The sequence below is a fragment of the Hypanus sabinus genome, chromosome 1 (assembly GCF_030144855.1).
Source record: "Hypanus sabinus isolate sHypSab1 chromosome 1, sHypSab1.hap1, whole genome shotgun sequence".
In the NCBI taxonomy this organism is placed as follows: domain Eukaryota; kingdom Metazoa; phylum Chordata; class Chondrichthyes; order Myliobatiformes; family Dasyatidae; genus Hypanus; species Hypanus sabinus.
This window is the reverse complement of record NC_082706.1, coordinates 202,239,296-202,255,964: the sequence shown is the minus strand read 5'-3', so window position 1 is coordinate 202,255,964 and position 16,669 is coordinate 202,239,296. Positions and strand designations below refer to the sequence as shown.

Genomic DNA, 16,669 nt, shown 5'->3' with positions numbered 1-16,669 from the left:
CACTTCCTCCCTCACCACCATTCAGGGCCCCAGACAGTCCTTCCAGGTGAGGCGACACTTCACCTGTGAGTCGGCTGGTGTGGTATACTGCGTCCGGTGCTCCCGGTGTGGCCTTTTATATATTGGTGAGACCCAACGCCGATTGGGAGACCGTTTCGCTGAACACCTACGCTCGGTCCACCAGAAAAAGCAGTATCTCCCAGTGGCCACACATTTTAATTCCACGTCCCATTCCCATTCAGATGTGTCTGTCCATGGCCTCCTCTACTGTCAAAATGAATCCAAACTCAGGTTGGAGGAACAACACCTTATATACCGGCTGGGTAGCCTCCAACCTGATGGCATGAACATTGACTTCTCTAACTTCTGTTAATGCCCCTCCTCCCCTTCTTACCCCATCCCTGACATATTTAGTTGTTTGCCTGTTCCCCATCTCCCCCTGGTGTTCCCCCCCCCCCCCCTTCCTCCCGAGGCCTCTCGTCCCATGATCCTTTCCCTTCTCCAGCTCTGTATCACTTTCGCCAATCACCTTTCTGGCTCTCAGCATCACCCCACCCCCTCCGGTCTTCTCCTATCATTTCGCATTTCCCCCTCCCCCTCCTACTTTCAAATCTCTTACGACCTTTCCTTTTAGTTAGTCCTGACGAAGGGTCTCGGCCCGAAACATCGACAGTGCTTCCTCCCTATAGATGCTGCCTGGCCTGTTGTGTTCCACCAGCATTTTGTGTGTGTTGTTCGGGCTAACCTGTGAACCTGTTTACACATTGCAACTATGGCAGCAGATGACCACGAACATAAACTCAGTTGTCACTCAGTTGCACAGAAGCTATCGCTGAACGTATGTCTCCTCCTCTTGTAACAGAAATGGCTCCATTCTGTTTCCCTGGGGTTTTGATTTAAATGTGTCATTTTTTAAAAATTGCAATCCATTATTTGCATATGCCTATGGGGCAAGCTTATTTACAATGTCGGAAGCAGCTGTTTCAATCTGCAGTGACTGTGCAAACACAACCATTCTCTTCCCATCAGTCCCAGTTAACTGTTGCTTTCCCAAAAGGAGGAAATGCCTACGTGCATGAAATCACATTTTGTGGCTCCATTAACCAAGAGGCATGAAACCAAATAGCTGATTGTCTTTTGTATCACTCCAGATGTTTCTTCTTGTGATTGATATTGGTATTTGAGCACAGAACTTATTCTCCAGTTCAATGATAATATCACTAGCTCCATGTCTAATATAGAACATTACAGTACAGCGCAGGCCCTCGGGCCCACATTGTTGTGCAGATATTTTAACCTACTCTATGATCAATCTATTGCTTTCCTTCCACATAGTTCTCCATTTTTTTCATGTGCCCCTCTAAGAATTTCTTACAAATCCCTAATGTATCTGCCTCTGACAGCGCATTCCAGATACCCACAACTCTATGTAGATCAAACTTACCTGTGGCATCCACCTTATACTTTCATCCAATCACCTTAAAGTTATGCCACTGATATTAGCTATTTCAGCCCTGGCTATCCACTTGATCTATGGCTCTTAGCATCTTTTGCATCTCTGTCAAATTCAAGTTTAATTTTCATTCGACTATACGTGAATCCTCCAAGAGGACCACAACCTTGTTGTAGAATTTGGAGGCTTGTGTACCTCAATGAGCCGAGCCAGAGAGCTATGTAGGCTGGATTCAGGGCTTTGTGCTTTGATTCTTGGTAGGATCACTTTTGCCAAGCAGGCCAAAGGGTGGAGGCCAGACTGAGAGTGCTGCACTGGTCCTCCGGGTTTGGTGTTCAGCTCAGGGCTAACAACCCTGACTGGTAAAAAAAAAAATTGCTATGGAAACAGCACTGGAGCCCTTCTATATCTTTGTGTGATGATATGACAGAGATGGAGGACCTTCATTGCTGCCACAAGTGCCATCGGTGTAATGGTCAGAAGTAAGCAATCTATGAATACAGCCACCTTTCATCCTCCTTTCCTCCCAAGACCTAAACCCTAGCTCACTCAACCTATCCTCCTAAGACATCCTCTCTAATCTAGAGCATCCAGGTAAATCTCCCCTGCATCTTCTCTAAAGCTTCCACCTACTGTAAATGCTATAGAGCTTCCATTGTATTTTGCATCAATCACTGAGACAAATTCTGCGGTAATAGAGAATAAAAAGAATAAAAACGATGTTGAACATTATGACGCAGAAATGCTGGAAATAAGTTTGCAGCATTGATGGAGCATTTCAGTTAAATAGCTGTACACACGTTTAATGGAAATAACTGGACACTGGTTCTCTCAACCTATGCGACCTCATCTGCTTCACATTTCCAGCATTTGCTCTGTTTGAAAAATAACTACTTCATGAATGCAATGAAAGTTTTTACATTTTTATTTGTATTGCACAAGAAACATAACAATTTATGACTTTCTTTTTAAAGCTTTGTTTAACTTTTACCTGGAAAGATGCTTTTGATAAAGGATCTCTGTTTGGAGGATCTGTTAAACTTGGTAAGTCCTATTTTTTTATTGTGATATTACCCAGGCTTTAATATAACTTTTTAACCCTTTTTTATTACTCTTCAATTACATTATGTTCAATGTATCATTGAACTATCAGCAGTAATTTTGCACTTTATTTCCATGAACTTCCATGAAATCCATTTCTTTCTATCATAACAGGAGATATTATTTACATCCCATCAGTCTGTTGATTAAAATTAATAGTACAAGGACATAATGCAAGCCACAGCAATACGATATGGAGAGCAAGCTGATGCCATGTTGCAAGCTCCCCCTCTCCACACACCTGATGAACAGAAAAGAAGGACAAAGATACAGTTTGGCACCACTGGTGTTGCAGGAGTTGCCTTTCAGCATTGAACCCAATGTAGGACTGCCTTAAGGACTCCAGCAGATTTTTCCTGGGGTTTGATCCATGAGTGGGTATAGCCATATGCCAGTGGAGGTTTGAGATCAGAGTTTTTCTTCTTGGTGAGCTGCCAGCCATGGCTAATGAGCCTCATCTGTCTGAAGTGACTGGTTTTAAGGTGCCAGTAACCCACCTTTGCCCCTTCTCCTGTCAGTAGAAATGGTTCTGTTGGGCTTATTAGCCAAGCCATTTGTGAAGGCCAAGAGCTGGACTTGGTTGTCAAAAGCTATTTGAGCATTTAATAGGTAGTGGAAGCTTATCCCCACTACTACTCCTGGCTATAACAACCTCAAGGAATGCAAAATTAATAGTCTGTAAACTTACAATATTCACTACTTTAAGGTTGATGCTCACATGTTTAGCCAGCAGTGATAATCCCGCCAAGATGAAGAATTATGTGTGTGGCAGTATCTTCTTTAGTGGGGCTAATTTCTTCAGGCGTACCTGGGTAATGAAATTTAACTGCTGAATTGTTTGCCTGAATTTCAAAGGAATTTAGAGTCAATAAAAATGGATAGTAGGGAGTATGGTTCATGATTAACATAGGTCTGTGATTTTTTTAAAAACCCACATAATTTTACAAATATGGCATATTCTTCAGACTCAAGTTTATTTATCACACTATTATCAAAACATACGGTGAAATGCATTGTTCACATTAATAACCAACACAACCTAGGGATGTGTGAGGGCAGCCCAGAAGTAAGGCCACACGTTCTGGCGCCAACAGAGCATGCCCTCTATAATTGGCAGAACAACACAGAACACAAGAAGCAACAAAATAAATGCAGCAAAAGCAAGCCCCATTCCTCCCTCTTACCCACCTACCCATATAACACTTAACTGAAAGCCTTTGTAATAGCACTCTGGTTGTATCGCTGCTACCCGATTTTCATGTACCCCTTTATTTAAATGGAAAAAGATTGTCACATAGCCTGGTATACATTATTCCAGCAGCTGTAAAAGGCAAGAAGATAAGAGATAATTATTTTGAAGATATTAACTACTGTGTTCTCATATTTCTTGCATTTGGTTCCAGCCCTTGCAAGTTTGGGATATGAGAAGAGTTGTGTTTTGTTCAATATTGGTGCCTTAGCCAGCCAAATTGCATCAGAACAGAATCTGGAGAATGATGAAGGGCTCAAATCAGCAGCTAAGTATTATCAGGTAAGCAGTCTTTTGGACTTAATCTGCAACATTGATTTTGTTCTTGCATCAGTTTTTCTTTTATTGTTTCAATAATGCCCGACATCTGCAGCTGATCGTGAATCTGCTGGAGGCTGGAGAATACAGACTGTCTTGGGTTAGAGGAATATGTATGCGCACAGATGGAAAGGAGGAATGGGGAACTTGTTTTGTTGTTTATAAGACCATAAGATGAAGGTGCAGAATTAGGCCATTCGGCCCATTAAGTCTGCTCCACCATTTCATCATGGCTAATCTAATTTTCCTCTCTGCCCCAATCTCCTGCCTTGTCCCCATATCCCGGCCAATGAAGAATCTATCAACCTCTGCCTTAATTATACATAAAGATTTGGCCTCTGCTGCTGGTTAAGGCAAAGAATTCCACAGATTCACCACTTTCTGGCTAAAGAAATTCCTCCTCATCTCTGTTCTAAAAGGAGACCCCTCTATTCTGAGGCTGTGTCCTCTGGTCTAAGATTCTCCCACCATAGGAAATATACCCTTCACATCCACTCTATCAAGACCTTTCACCATTTGTTAGGTCTTAATGAGGTCAGCCTTCATCCTTCTGAATTCCAGTGAATACAGGCCCAGAGCCATCAGATGCTCTTCAATCCTGGAATCATTTTTGTGAACCTCCTTTGAACTTCCCCGTTTCAGCATATCCTTTCTAAGGTAAGGCACCCAAACCTGCTCACAATACTCCAAGTGAGGCCTCATCAGTACTTTATAAGGTGTCAACATTATTTCCTTTCTTTTTATTCTTATTCCCTTTAGGGAATCCTGCATGAGGACTTCCTACTCCCTTTGTGTCTCAGATTTTTGTACTTTCTCTTCATTTAGAAAACAGTCAACCCTTTCATTTCTTCTACCGAAGTGCATGACCATACACACTTCCTGGCACTGTATTGTATCTGCCATTTCTTTGTCCATTGTCCTAATCTTTCTAAGTCCCTCTTTAGCCTCGCTACTTCCTCAAAACTACCTGCCCCTCAACCTGTCTTCATGTCGCCTGCAAACTTTGCAACAAGACCATCAATTTCATCATCCAAATCATTGACATAAGACGAAAAGAGAATCGATCCCAACACAGACCTGTGTGGAACACCAGTAGTCACTGTCAGCTAGCCAGAAAAGGTTCCCTTTATTCCCACCCTTTGCCTGCTGCCAATCAGCCACTGTTTTATCCATGCTAGAATCATCCCTGTAACACCATGGGCTCGTAGCTTGTTAAGCAGCCTTGTGTGGCATCTTGTCAAAGGCCTTCTGAAAACAAGTGCACAACATCAACCAATTCCCTTTTGTCTATCCTGTTTGTTACTTCTTCAAAGAGTTCCAAGAGATTTGTCAGGAAAGCTGTTCCCTTGAGGAAACCATGCTGACTATGGCCTATTTTGTCATGTGACTTGTGTCCTGAGACTTCATTGTGTAATAGTCAACTCCAACCGTTTCCCAACTACTGAGGTCAGACTAACTTGCTTATAGTTTCCTTTCTTCTGCCTCCAAGATCTCTTCAGCCACCTCTTTTAGAACTCTTGGGAGTTCCCATCTGGTCCAGGTGATTTATCTACCTTCAGACCTTTCAGTGTCCCAAGAGACTTCTCTCTAGTTATGGTAACTTCTTCTAGTTATGGTAAGTCCCCTGGCTCCTGGAACTTCTCCCGTACTGCTACTGTTCTCCACAGTGAAGACTAATGTACAGTCGCCATTTTGGGCCTAAACTCTTTATCAGGAGACCTGAAGAATGGCCTTGACTCAAAACATTGACTGTTCACACTTTTCTATAGATGCTGCCTGATCTGCTGAGTTCCTCCAGCATTTTGTGTGTGTTGCCTTGTTTTGCTGTTGCTGTTTTGTTTCTTGCTGAGATCTGTGTTGTTCTGCTGAGCATACTGCAGCAAAATGTGTGGTGACACTTGTGGACTGCCCCCAGAATATCCTTAGATGTTTTGGTTGGTAACACAATCAACACATTTACCTGAATGTTTCAATGTATTTATATGATAAATAAACTTGAATTGAACCTGTCCCAAGTTGCTTTCCAAAAAGTCTTCCTCCTCCTCTGTGATTTTCATCTGCATTCCTAATGCTTTTATCCCCTTTATGCTACCTTATCTTTATTGTCTCATTTGATATTGTCTCCATCTTGATTTTCTCAAATTTGAAGTGATTCCAGATTTAAGTTATCAGATTTTCGGATTTTATTCTGAGGGTTCTTGGCATATTTGCTTGTGCTGATGATACGTGCTATCCAATTAGTCCCACTTTTTCCTCTTAGTAAATTTTCTTCTTTCATATATTTCAGCCTGTCGCCCTTTGAAAATGATTGTTGAATCACATTCTGCCATTCAAAGGTTTGATTCAAAGGATGCAAAGGTTTGATTTTAAAACAGGAGTTCCCAGCCTGGGGTCCACAGAGCCCTTGCTCAGTGGTACTGGTCCATGGCATAAAAAAGATTGGGGACCCCTGTTTTAAAGCATTCAGCTAAGCGACTTAATCTAACAGAAGCTGTCAAAGTTGTGAAGTATTCAGAAAATTCTGAATGGTGGAAACAAAAATTGCCAGAAACTATTAGTCAAGTCAAGTCACTTTTATTGTCATTTCGACCATAACTGCTGGTACAGTACTTAGTAAAAATGAGCCAACGTTATAATTCCAAAAAGATTCAAAATTCAAGCTTATATGATGGTACCAAAACATAAAGTGAAATACATCATTTGCATTACCTAGGATGTGCAGAGGACAGCCCAGAAGTATCACTACACATTCCAGTGTCAACATAGCATATTCACAATGCAGAACAACACTGAACACAACAAAACACAGCACAACAAGCAACAAAACAGCAACAGCTGTTTCCCTTTCCTATCCACCCATATACAGTTCTCTCACCCCAAGACAATTGGCCTTCGACTAAAGTCAAAGACTTGAACTACTTTGCAGATAGGCAGACTCCATCAAAATTAATGCAGAGTTCAAAGTTAATTTATTATCATAGTACATATATGTCATCATATACTACTGTAAGATTAATTTTCTCGTGGATATTCACAGTAAATACAAAGACACAATGGAATCAATGAAAAACTGCACACAACAAATACGGGCAAACGAACAATGTGCAGAAGCCAACAGACTCTGAAAATATATCAGTAGAATAATTATAATAAATAAATATCTAAAATGAGTTGTAGATATCAAGTGTATCTTCCCTTTCCAGGCGTGCAGTTAAATGAATGTAAGTTCTATGTCCACTTTTTTGTGTCATCTTTATTTTCCATTGTCTTCAGAAAGGTTGAATGCCCCTTCTCCTGGTGTCCATATTTGCCTCGGTTTTCAGGTGGCATGGCAGCGTAGTGGTTTGCAGAATACTATTTTAGTGCCAATGACCTGGGTTCAGTTCCCTCTGCTGTCTGTAAAGAGTTTGTGCGTTTTCCGGGTAGGTTTCCTCCAGGTGCTCCGGTTTCCTCCCACAGTCCAAAGACATACAGGTTGGTAGGTTAATTGGTCATTGTAAATTGTCTCACAAGTAGGCTAGGGTTAAATTGGGAGATTGCTGGGTGGTAAGGCTCGAAGGGCTGAAAGGACCTATTCTGCGCTGTATTTCACTAAGTAAATGAATAAATACTCATAGATTTGAGTCAACCAATTAGATAGCACTTATTCAAGTAATGCAAAAGCAGAAAAGCTTCTAGAGATTTCCAGAATGATACAAAGAGTTGTAACATCTAGGGGACACACTGAACAGCAACATATACATACTGTGGCTACTAGGAAATGTACTAAACAGTTACACATATTTAAGAAGTTAATTAAAAATAATAGCAGGCATAATTGTTGAGCTGCAAAGAAAAATTACAATTAAACAGCCTGATCCACCAATACCAATTCCGTAATCAGATCTCAGTTCATTTTTACCAGATGTGTAGGACATACCGGTGTGTAAAGATATGGCAAATATCTCTGCCTTTCATCTTATTCATGAGAACATTAGATCACTGCCTTATTATCTCAGTGCTATTCTACAACACTATACATTCTTTGCCTGCTTCTATCTTTTATAGATATTTACCCACATGTTTCAGAATTTATCTCTGTGATTTGTCAGTGTTGGGGGAGGGGCTACACATCTATTGAGTCTCATTACTGCGATCCCAGCATTTTTCTGTGTCTGGTTATGATTTATGCTATCTCTTGTTGCTGATGTGTAACCTTTCAATGGCAGAACAGTCTTGAGTCATAGAACACACTGAAACAGGCCCTTCTGTTCATCTAGTCTATTATTCCACAAAGTGAATGGCTCTTTTCCATGTTCCTGGTCTGTTCTGCAGGTTAGGAGTTGCAAGCACAACTGACAATTAAAATTTGTGCAAATACACTGAAGCTGTATTTTATAGAAGCATAGAAAACACAATACAGGCTCTTTGGCCCACAAAGTTGTGCTGAACATGTCCCTGCTTTAGAAATTACTAGGTTTACCCCATTGCCCTCTATTTTTCTAAGCTCCATGTACCTATCCAGGAGTCTTAAAAGACCCTATCATATCCGCCTCTACCACTGTCGCCGGCAGCCCATTCCACGCACTCACCACTCTCTGCATAAAAAATTTACCCCTGACATCTCCTCTGTATCTACTTCCAAGCACCTTAAAACTGTGCCCTCTCATGTTAGCCATTTCAGCTCTGGGAAAAAGCCTCTGACTATCTGCTTGATCAATGCCTCTCATCATCTTGTACATCTCTATCAGGCCACCTCTCAACCTCCTTCACTCCAAGGAGAAAAGGCCAAGTTCACTCAACCTATTCTCATAAAGCATGCTCCCCAATCCAGGCAACATCCATTATTTTTGCTGGAGTTCAGTAGATTTGCAGCTTATTGGATTGCATTTAACCATATGTATACCACAGGTGTTACACTGGTTCCTAACTCAACTGATTACATGACATAGGTTGGTTAAGATTTTGGAGGAATAACAAAATACAAACTCAGATTAACCTTTGACTCCTCGAAACTGGTCTCTTAATTAAATCAGGATTGACCTTAAGTGTAATTACTCAGTTGTCTGTCAAGTGCAGTTGAGTCGCCATCGAATCATGGCAACACTATGGATAGCGTAGTTGTCCATTGGGTTTTCGTGGCACGATACAGAAGTAGATTACCAGGCTTTTGTTCCACACAGGTACTGCTGCTACCCAGCTGGATTCAAACTCAGGACCATCTACCTGGCAGTCCAGTGTTGATGCCACTCACCCAATCCTTATATATTATTTAATAACAATCTTTCAGTCTGACTTTTGGAAATTTCACAAGCTGCAAGGTTTTAGAGTCACAGAGTCATAGAAAAGTACACCTCAGAATCAGGGCTTTTGGCCCATCTAGTCCATGCTGAATCATTTAAACTGCCTAGTCCTATCGATCTACGCAGGGACAATGGCCCTCCTTGCTCCTGCCATCCATGTACTTATCCAAACTTCTCTTCAATGTTGAAATTGAGCTTGTATCTACCGCTTGTGCTGGCAGCTCATTCACACACTCTCACCACCCTCTGAGTGAAGAAGTTTCCCCTCATGTTCCCCTTAAACTTTTCACCTTTCACCCTTAACACAGGACCTCCAGTTGTAGTCCCACATAACCTCAGTAGAAAAAGCCTGCTTGCATATACCCTGTCTATAGCCCTCATAGTTTTGTATACTTCTGTTTTCCAAGCAACAACATCCTAACCTATTCAACCTGTCCTTATAATCCAGGCCCTCCAGTCCTGGCACCATCTTTGTAAGTTCTCTCTACACTCTCACCCTTGTTTACATCTTTCCTCTAGATAGATGACCAAAACTGAACACAATACCCCAAATTCGGCCTCACCAACATCTTATACAACTTTAATATAACATCCCATCTCCTGCACTCAATACATTCATTTTGGGTAATAGTTTCAGTTGGTTCTATTTCTTGATGTAGAAAATGGTGTTTACTGATTTTTCTGTGGCAAGTCTGAGTTCTAATTGCTTATAGTCACCAATAATGGATCAGAAACAAATAGCTCACACGTGAATTAATCCTTTTTCTTTCTATATGGATCTTTTGATGATACAATAGATGAAGCAATGTTCTTTTGGTCTCTTTGCTGCAGCTTGCCAGTGGAGTTTTCCAGCATATCAAGGATACGGTGTTGTCAGCACTGAATCGTGAGCCAACAATGGACATTTCTCCAGATACAGTTGGAACGCTCAGTCTAATTATGTTGGCTCAAGCACAAGAAGTGTTTTTCCTTAAAGCGGCTGCTGGTAAATATAACTATCTAAATATTAATTTTTGCACTTGTTTTGATCGTTACGAGGGTTTCCAACTGTGGTTAAGTATGTCTTTTTGGATTCACTATCATCATCATTATGTGTCTTTTTAAAATAACCTCATGTAATATACTCAGTGGCCAATTTATTATGTACATCTGTACACCTGTACCTAAAACATGCAGACACTGTCAACAGGTTCAGTTCTGTTCAGATGAAACGTCAGAATGGGGAAGAAATTTGATGTGACTTTGATCGTGGAATGATTGTTGGTGCCAGATGGGGTTGTTTGAGTATCTCAGAATATAGAAACATAGAAAACCGACAGCACAATACAAGCCCTTCGGCCCACAATGCTGTGCTGAACACATACGTACTTTAGAGATTACCTAGGGTTATCCAAAGCCCTCTATTTTTCTAAGCTCCATGTACCTATCCAGGAGTCTCTTAAAAGACCCTATTGTATCCACCTCCACCGCCTTCGCCGGCAGCCCATTCCATGCACTCAGCACTCTTTGCATAAAAAAACTGATCCCTAACATCTGCTCTGTACCTACTTCCAAGCACCTTAAAACTGTGCCCTCTCATGTTAGCCATTTCAGCTCTGGGGAAAAAGTCTCTGACTATCCACACAATCAATGCTTCTCATCATCTTAGACACCTCTGTCAGGTCACTTCTCATCTTCCGTTGCTCCAAGGAGAAAAGGCCAAGTACAGGAGGTACCAAATAAAGTGGCCATCGAGTGTCTATTACCGGTTATTGAGGCAGTAAATGGAAGATTTTCGTGACCTTTTTGTTTAACTTTAAAAAAAAGCTGTCATTTATTTATTGAGGGGCATTTGATTTAAATGTATTTTCACTCTGAAGCACTGAATGTGATTGAATGGACTTTTGTGTCAAAAATTCTTCTCTTAACTCACTAACTCGTTGTGGACTGGGGGATAGGGCAGTCAAATCATTGTCTATTTTATTTTTCTTTCTCTCTCCACCTAAACTTGCCCTAACTTTAAGTTGGAATGGGTCTGGGATATCTGCAGAAATACTCGTGTTGGGGCTCTGTAATCTCACTGCTATCTAGTCAAAGTCAAAGTAAATTTATTATCAAGGCATTTGAACTAAAGTAATGCAGTAGAATTTATAGAAAAACTGTACATAACCAAAGACAGCCATGTGCAAAAGAAGACAAATTGTGCAAAATAAAAATAATGCTGAGAACATGAGTTGTAGAGTACTCGAATGTGAGGCTGAGTTAGTTCAGTGTTGAGTTGAGTGAAGTTATCCACACTGGTTCAGGAGCCTGTTTGAAGTGTGGTGACTGTTCATGCACCTGGTGGTGTGGTACCTAAGGCTCCTGTACCTCCTGTCAGATGGTTGTAGTGAGAAGAGAGCAGAGCCTGGATGGTGAGGTACTTAATGATGGATGTTGCTTTATTGTGGCAGGACTCCATGTAGATGTGCTCAGTGGTGAGGAGGGGTTTTTCTATGATGGATTGGGCTGTAACAACACTCTCTAGATTTTTCTGATCCATCTGCAAGGATAATCTCCCCTGTGCATCTATAGGAGTTTGTCAAACTTTTACATGTTGAATTGATATAAACTTCGAAGTAAGTAGAGTTGCGTTGTGCCTTCTGCTCACTGAGTTCTGGTTTCCTTATGTCTGTCTGACTTGGTCAGTATTCAGTTAGCCCTCTTCATGCAACAAACTTGGCTTCCCAGAAATTAATCTGATACAACATTTTGCACTTCCTGTATTCTTTCCTGGGAAAGGAGATCAGAACTGGAATACTTTGAATTGATATCAAAAAGATCTCGTATAATAGTAGCAAAGCAGCGTTGCATCTTTACTTAAAACGTTGTGCAGTGAAGACCAGCATAACATTTGCCTTTCTACCTTTTTAACTTGATTGTATGTTTGCTTTGAGTGCTTGTAAAATTTAAAAACTATGTGGTCCTTTGTACATCCCATCACCACTTGTATAACCCAGCCTTTGTTTATCTACCTGTGGATAACTTCACATTTATGTATGTTCTGCCTTTACCACATGCTTCCCCGTTTAACAATTTCATCTTTGCATCGACCTCACAGCCCACCCATCTTTGCTTGTTAGAAATGTAAAAACAAAATCTGCTAGAAATATCAGTAGGTCAGGCAGTTTACATTTCCTGTCCGTGACCTTCATCCGAACTGGAAGGAGAAGAAAACAAGTTAGTTTTGGGTAGTGGAGATGATAGGGGAGGTTCAGATAGCCACAATAATGGTAATATCTCCGATAGGGACAGGTTTAGTGACTTTGTATCGTATTTGATTATCACTTAAGATCAATGCATGCTTCTCTGTTGGTGTAGTACGTTGACAGTGTGGGGGGGAGTGGTGGTGGAACTGTGCCAAAATTATGGTACAAAGGAATAAGTCGGGTTCGATACAGACCAAGAGAAAAAGTGCACTACCTAAAACTGGAAAATTTGATGTGGATTCCTAAAGACCCAATGTGCCAGGTACATTGATAAGAAAGTCGTAGTGGGACACAGGCCCAGTGCAGGCAGAAGGTATTGGCGTGTGTTGGCATTGTGGATGAGGAGGGCCAGAAGAGCCCATTCCTGTGTTGTATGATTCTGTGGTAAATTTGTGCCGCTGGTATGCTATCAGAGTTTGTGAATTTGCATTTGAACCAATTTACCTGCTTGAATGACAATTCCTTTTGTTTGCACTTCATTATTCAGTTCAAGGGATATGCAAATTGATAGAAAATGTACAGCCCTCCTACTGATGGTCATCTGAAGGTTGGAAATGGGTTCAGTTAAAAAAGTTAAAATAGAGTTATGAAAGTATTGTGGGAAATAAAACTGACACTATTATTCTTTGTGTATCTGCTAAAGTGATGGGAAATATGTTCGACCCACTTAACGTTTATTCCAGTGAAACTTCAACATGTGCATATTAAATTTGATGCCAAAACCTTGTTTGAAGAGACAATGCTTTGAAAAGGCTATAAATTTAGGGATATAGCCTCCATTGTAACATTTGCAAATAATGTATGTACAGTTTGCCCTCCTTATTCACGGGTTCCGCATGCGCAGATTCAACCAACCGCAGATCGGGAAAACCCGGAAGTTCTCTCTCCAGCACTCATTGTTTGAGCATGTACAGACTATTTTTTCTTGTCATTATTCCCTAAACAATACAGTATAACAACTATTTACATAGCATTTACATTGTATTAGATATTATAAGTAATCTAGAAATGATTTAAAAGTACAGGCATTCCCTGGGTTGTAAATGAGTTCCATTCCTGAGTCCGTCTTTAAGTCGGATTTGAAGTCGTAACAGGTACATCTGGTATTATTTAGCGTCAGTTAGTCAAAAGTTTTTCTTAGTCTATAGTACATATTTTACCTTTCCATGCATATAAAACACTTAAGAAACATACATATTTCAATAATTAAACCACTGCGTTGCTTAGTAATAATTGTAGTTTTCATCAGGGCAGGGCCTTTCACATGCTCCATTAAAATTGTTCCGATCGTTGACCGACTGTAGCCTAACGCTTTTCCAATGACCGATGGTGCTTCACCTCTTTCCGATCACTTTATTACTTCCACCTTATTTTCAATCGTGATCGTGATTATTTTTGTGAACAGAAACACCGGGGATTCAGAGCTGCACCACCAGGTCCTAATGTCCACCGCACTGAGTATGTTAAATAAAGTCCGGGGTTCCGCTGGATCCTAAAGACCACCGCATTGAGCCGGGTTAAATAAGGGACTTGAGCATCCGTGTTTTTTGGTATCCGTGGGGGGGGGGGGGGGGTCTCGGAACCAATCCCCCGTGGTTAAGGACGGCCGACTGTACATACAAAGCAAGCTGCCAGGACTCCAAAACTCCAAATGGGATTATCAGCAATGTCTGATGGCTTTATACAGTTATAGCTTGGGCAGTCCACTTGTAATTACTATGCTAACTTTCCTCAGTTGCAATAAGATTTACAGGAAGATGTTTCCTGCTTGGCATTGCTGCCAGCTGTCCTCCAACAGTGCCCTTAAACTAACTACACACTGTATATTACCTTACCGACTCACCCGATTTGTTGATGTAGAAAATTGGAGAACCTCCTGAATAAATACACTCTCTCTCTGTAAGGTCCAACAGTATGGTAGATTTTCACAGAAAAAACCAAAAGGCAGACAAACAAACATTCCAGGCAAGTCAAGGAAATGTTCATATTGAAACATAAATCTGTGGAAGGGTACAAGACCATCTCAAAGGCACTTGAACATACCTTCAAGTTCAATGCAGTCAATAGACAATAGGTGCAGAAGTAGACCATTCGGCCCTTCGAGCCTGCACCGCTATTCTGAGATCATGGCTGATCATCTACTATCAATACCCGGTTCCTGCCTTGTCCCCATATCCCTTGATTCCCCTATCCATGATACCTATCTAGCTCCTTCTTGAAAGCATCCAGAGAGTTGGCTTCCACTGCCTTCCAAGGCAGTGCATTCCAGACCCCCACAACTTTCTGGGAGAAGAAGTTTTTCCTTAACTCTGTCCTAAATGACCTACCCATCGTGAAAAAGTTGAAAAGATGAAACCACAACCACACTGCCTCCCTAAACTAAGTCGCTGGAGAAGAATGGCACTTGTAAGAGAGGTGTCTGTGACGCCATCAGTCACTGAGTGCACTGCAGAAATCACTGGCTGCAACTGGAGCTGAAGTTCATGGCTCCACAACCTCTAAGGTCTTGCATAAAAAGGGTATTTATGGAAAAGTGGCAAGGAAGAAACCCTGCTTTAAAAAAAGCATATAGTTACCCGTAAAGACTTTGCAAACTCACTTAGAAGATACTATAAAGGTATGGAAGAAGGTCTTGAGAGGAACATTTTGGCCTCATATATGTGGTGTAAATCTAATACTGCACATCAGCCAAGTAACATCATCCCAACTGTTAAGTATGGTGGAGGTAGCGTCATACTAAAGGGATGCTTTTCATGGATATAAACTTGCTAGCCTCTGCCAGAAAGCTAAGAGTGGGGAGGAAGTTCAACTTTCAGCAGGACAACAATCCAAAGCACACTGCCAGAGCAACCATGGAGCGGCCTCAGAAGAATAAAATTGATGTCCTTGAGTAGCCTAGTCAGAGTCCTAATGTTAATCTGATTGAACACTTCTGGCAAGACTTCGAGATTGCTGTCCACCGCCGCTCCCCAACTATCCTGGCACAGCTTGAGCAATTTTGCAAAGAGAAATGGGCAAATCTTGCTCCATCAAGTTGTACAAAGCAAACAGAGACTTATCCAAATAGACTGTAATAGCTGTGAGAGGTGGTTCAATTAAGTATTGAGCAAGGGGATATGAATACTTTTGAACTGTTGACTTTTTAGTTTTTCAAAATTTTTTCATTTTTCCCTGTTTTTTGGGCTCTGCTGTTTGGTGGGGGGGGGGGGAGAGAAGAAGCATGTGATTTACAAATAAAAATTCTCGGTTAAATTGATCGAAATCCAAGGTTGTTTAATTCATTTATGTGAGCAACAGGTTGGGGACTGAATACTTTTTCAAAGCATTGTATAACATCGAGGGATATCTCTAGCTGCACTAGATTATATCCCATGATGTCATAAAACTATTTGCCTTTTATCAAGTGTATTGAAACAGCTTTTGGTTTCAAAAGATAATTGGCAGGTCAGCTTTTTTTTCATCTATGCTCCTAAACTGTGGTACTCAATACCTAAAACTACAAGGGATGCAGACTCAGTTGACATTTCTAAACATCAGCTCAAAACTTATTTATTTAATCTTGCTTTTAACATATTTTTGTCGTTTGTTTTCACGTTTGCGCTTTATCCCATTGTCAAAAACGTTGTTTTGTGAAAAGTGTTCTATAAATAAATCCTGATGATGGGTTTCAGCCCAAAACATTGACTCCTTATTCCCATCCAAAGATGTTGCCTGACCTGCTGAACTCCTTCAGCAAATTGTGTGTATTGCTGTAGATTTGCAATATCCACAGTACCTCGTGTCTATAAATAAGTTTTAAATTATTATTTATCAAAATTTTTCCTTTTGGGATATAGTCCAACACTTGGTAGAACTTTATATTTGTAAGTGCTCTGGTAGTTTATACGCATTGCCCTCTGTCTTGCAGATAAAATGAAAGATGCAATAATAGCTAAATTAGCCAATCAAGCTGCAGATTACTATGGCGATGCCTTCAAACAATGCCAATATAAGGAAAATTTGCCTAAGGTAAGTTTAAATTATATGCAGTGCTACTTAC

At 40.8% G+C, this 16,669-nt stretch overlaps 1 protein-coding gene across 4 annotated transcripts in view; it reads left to right on the top strand.

Moving 5' to 3' along the window:
* Positions 1–16,669, top strand: part of pdcd6ip (programmed cell death 6 interacting protein) — an 88,729-nt gene that overhangs the window by 24,556 nt on the left and 47,504 nt on the right. For all 4 annotated transcript variants that reach the window (XM_059984282.1, XM_059984292.1, XM_059984303.1 and 1 more), the window contains exons 3-6: positions 2,428–2,497; positions 3,958–4,085; positions 10,235–10,388; positions 16,538–16,638. In XM_059984282.1, coding sequence (XP_059840265.1) covers positions 2,428–2,497; positions 3,958–4,085; positions 10,235–10,388; positions 16,538–16,638 — 453 coding nt within the window. The remainder of the gene's footprint in view (positions 1–2,427; positions 2,498–3,957; positions 4,086–10,234; positions 10,389–16,537; positions 16,639–16,669) is intronic.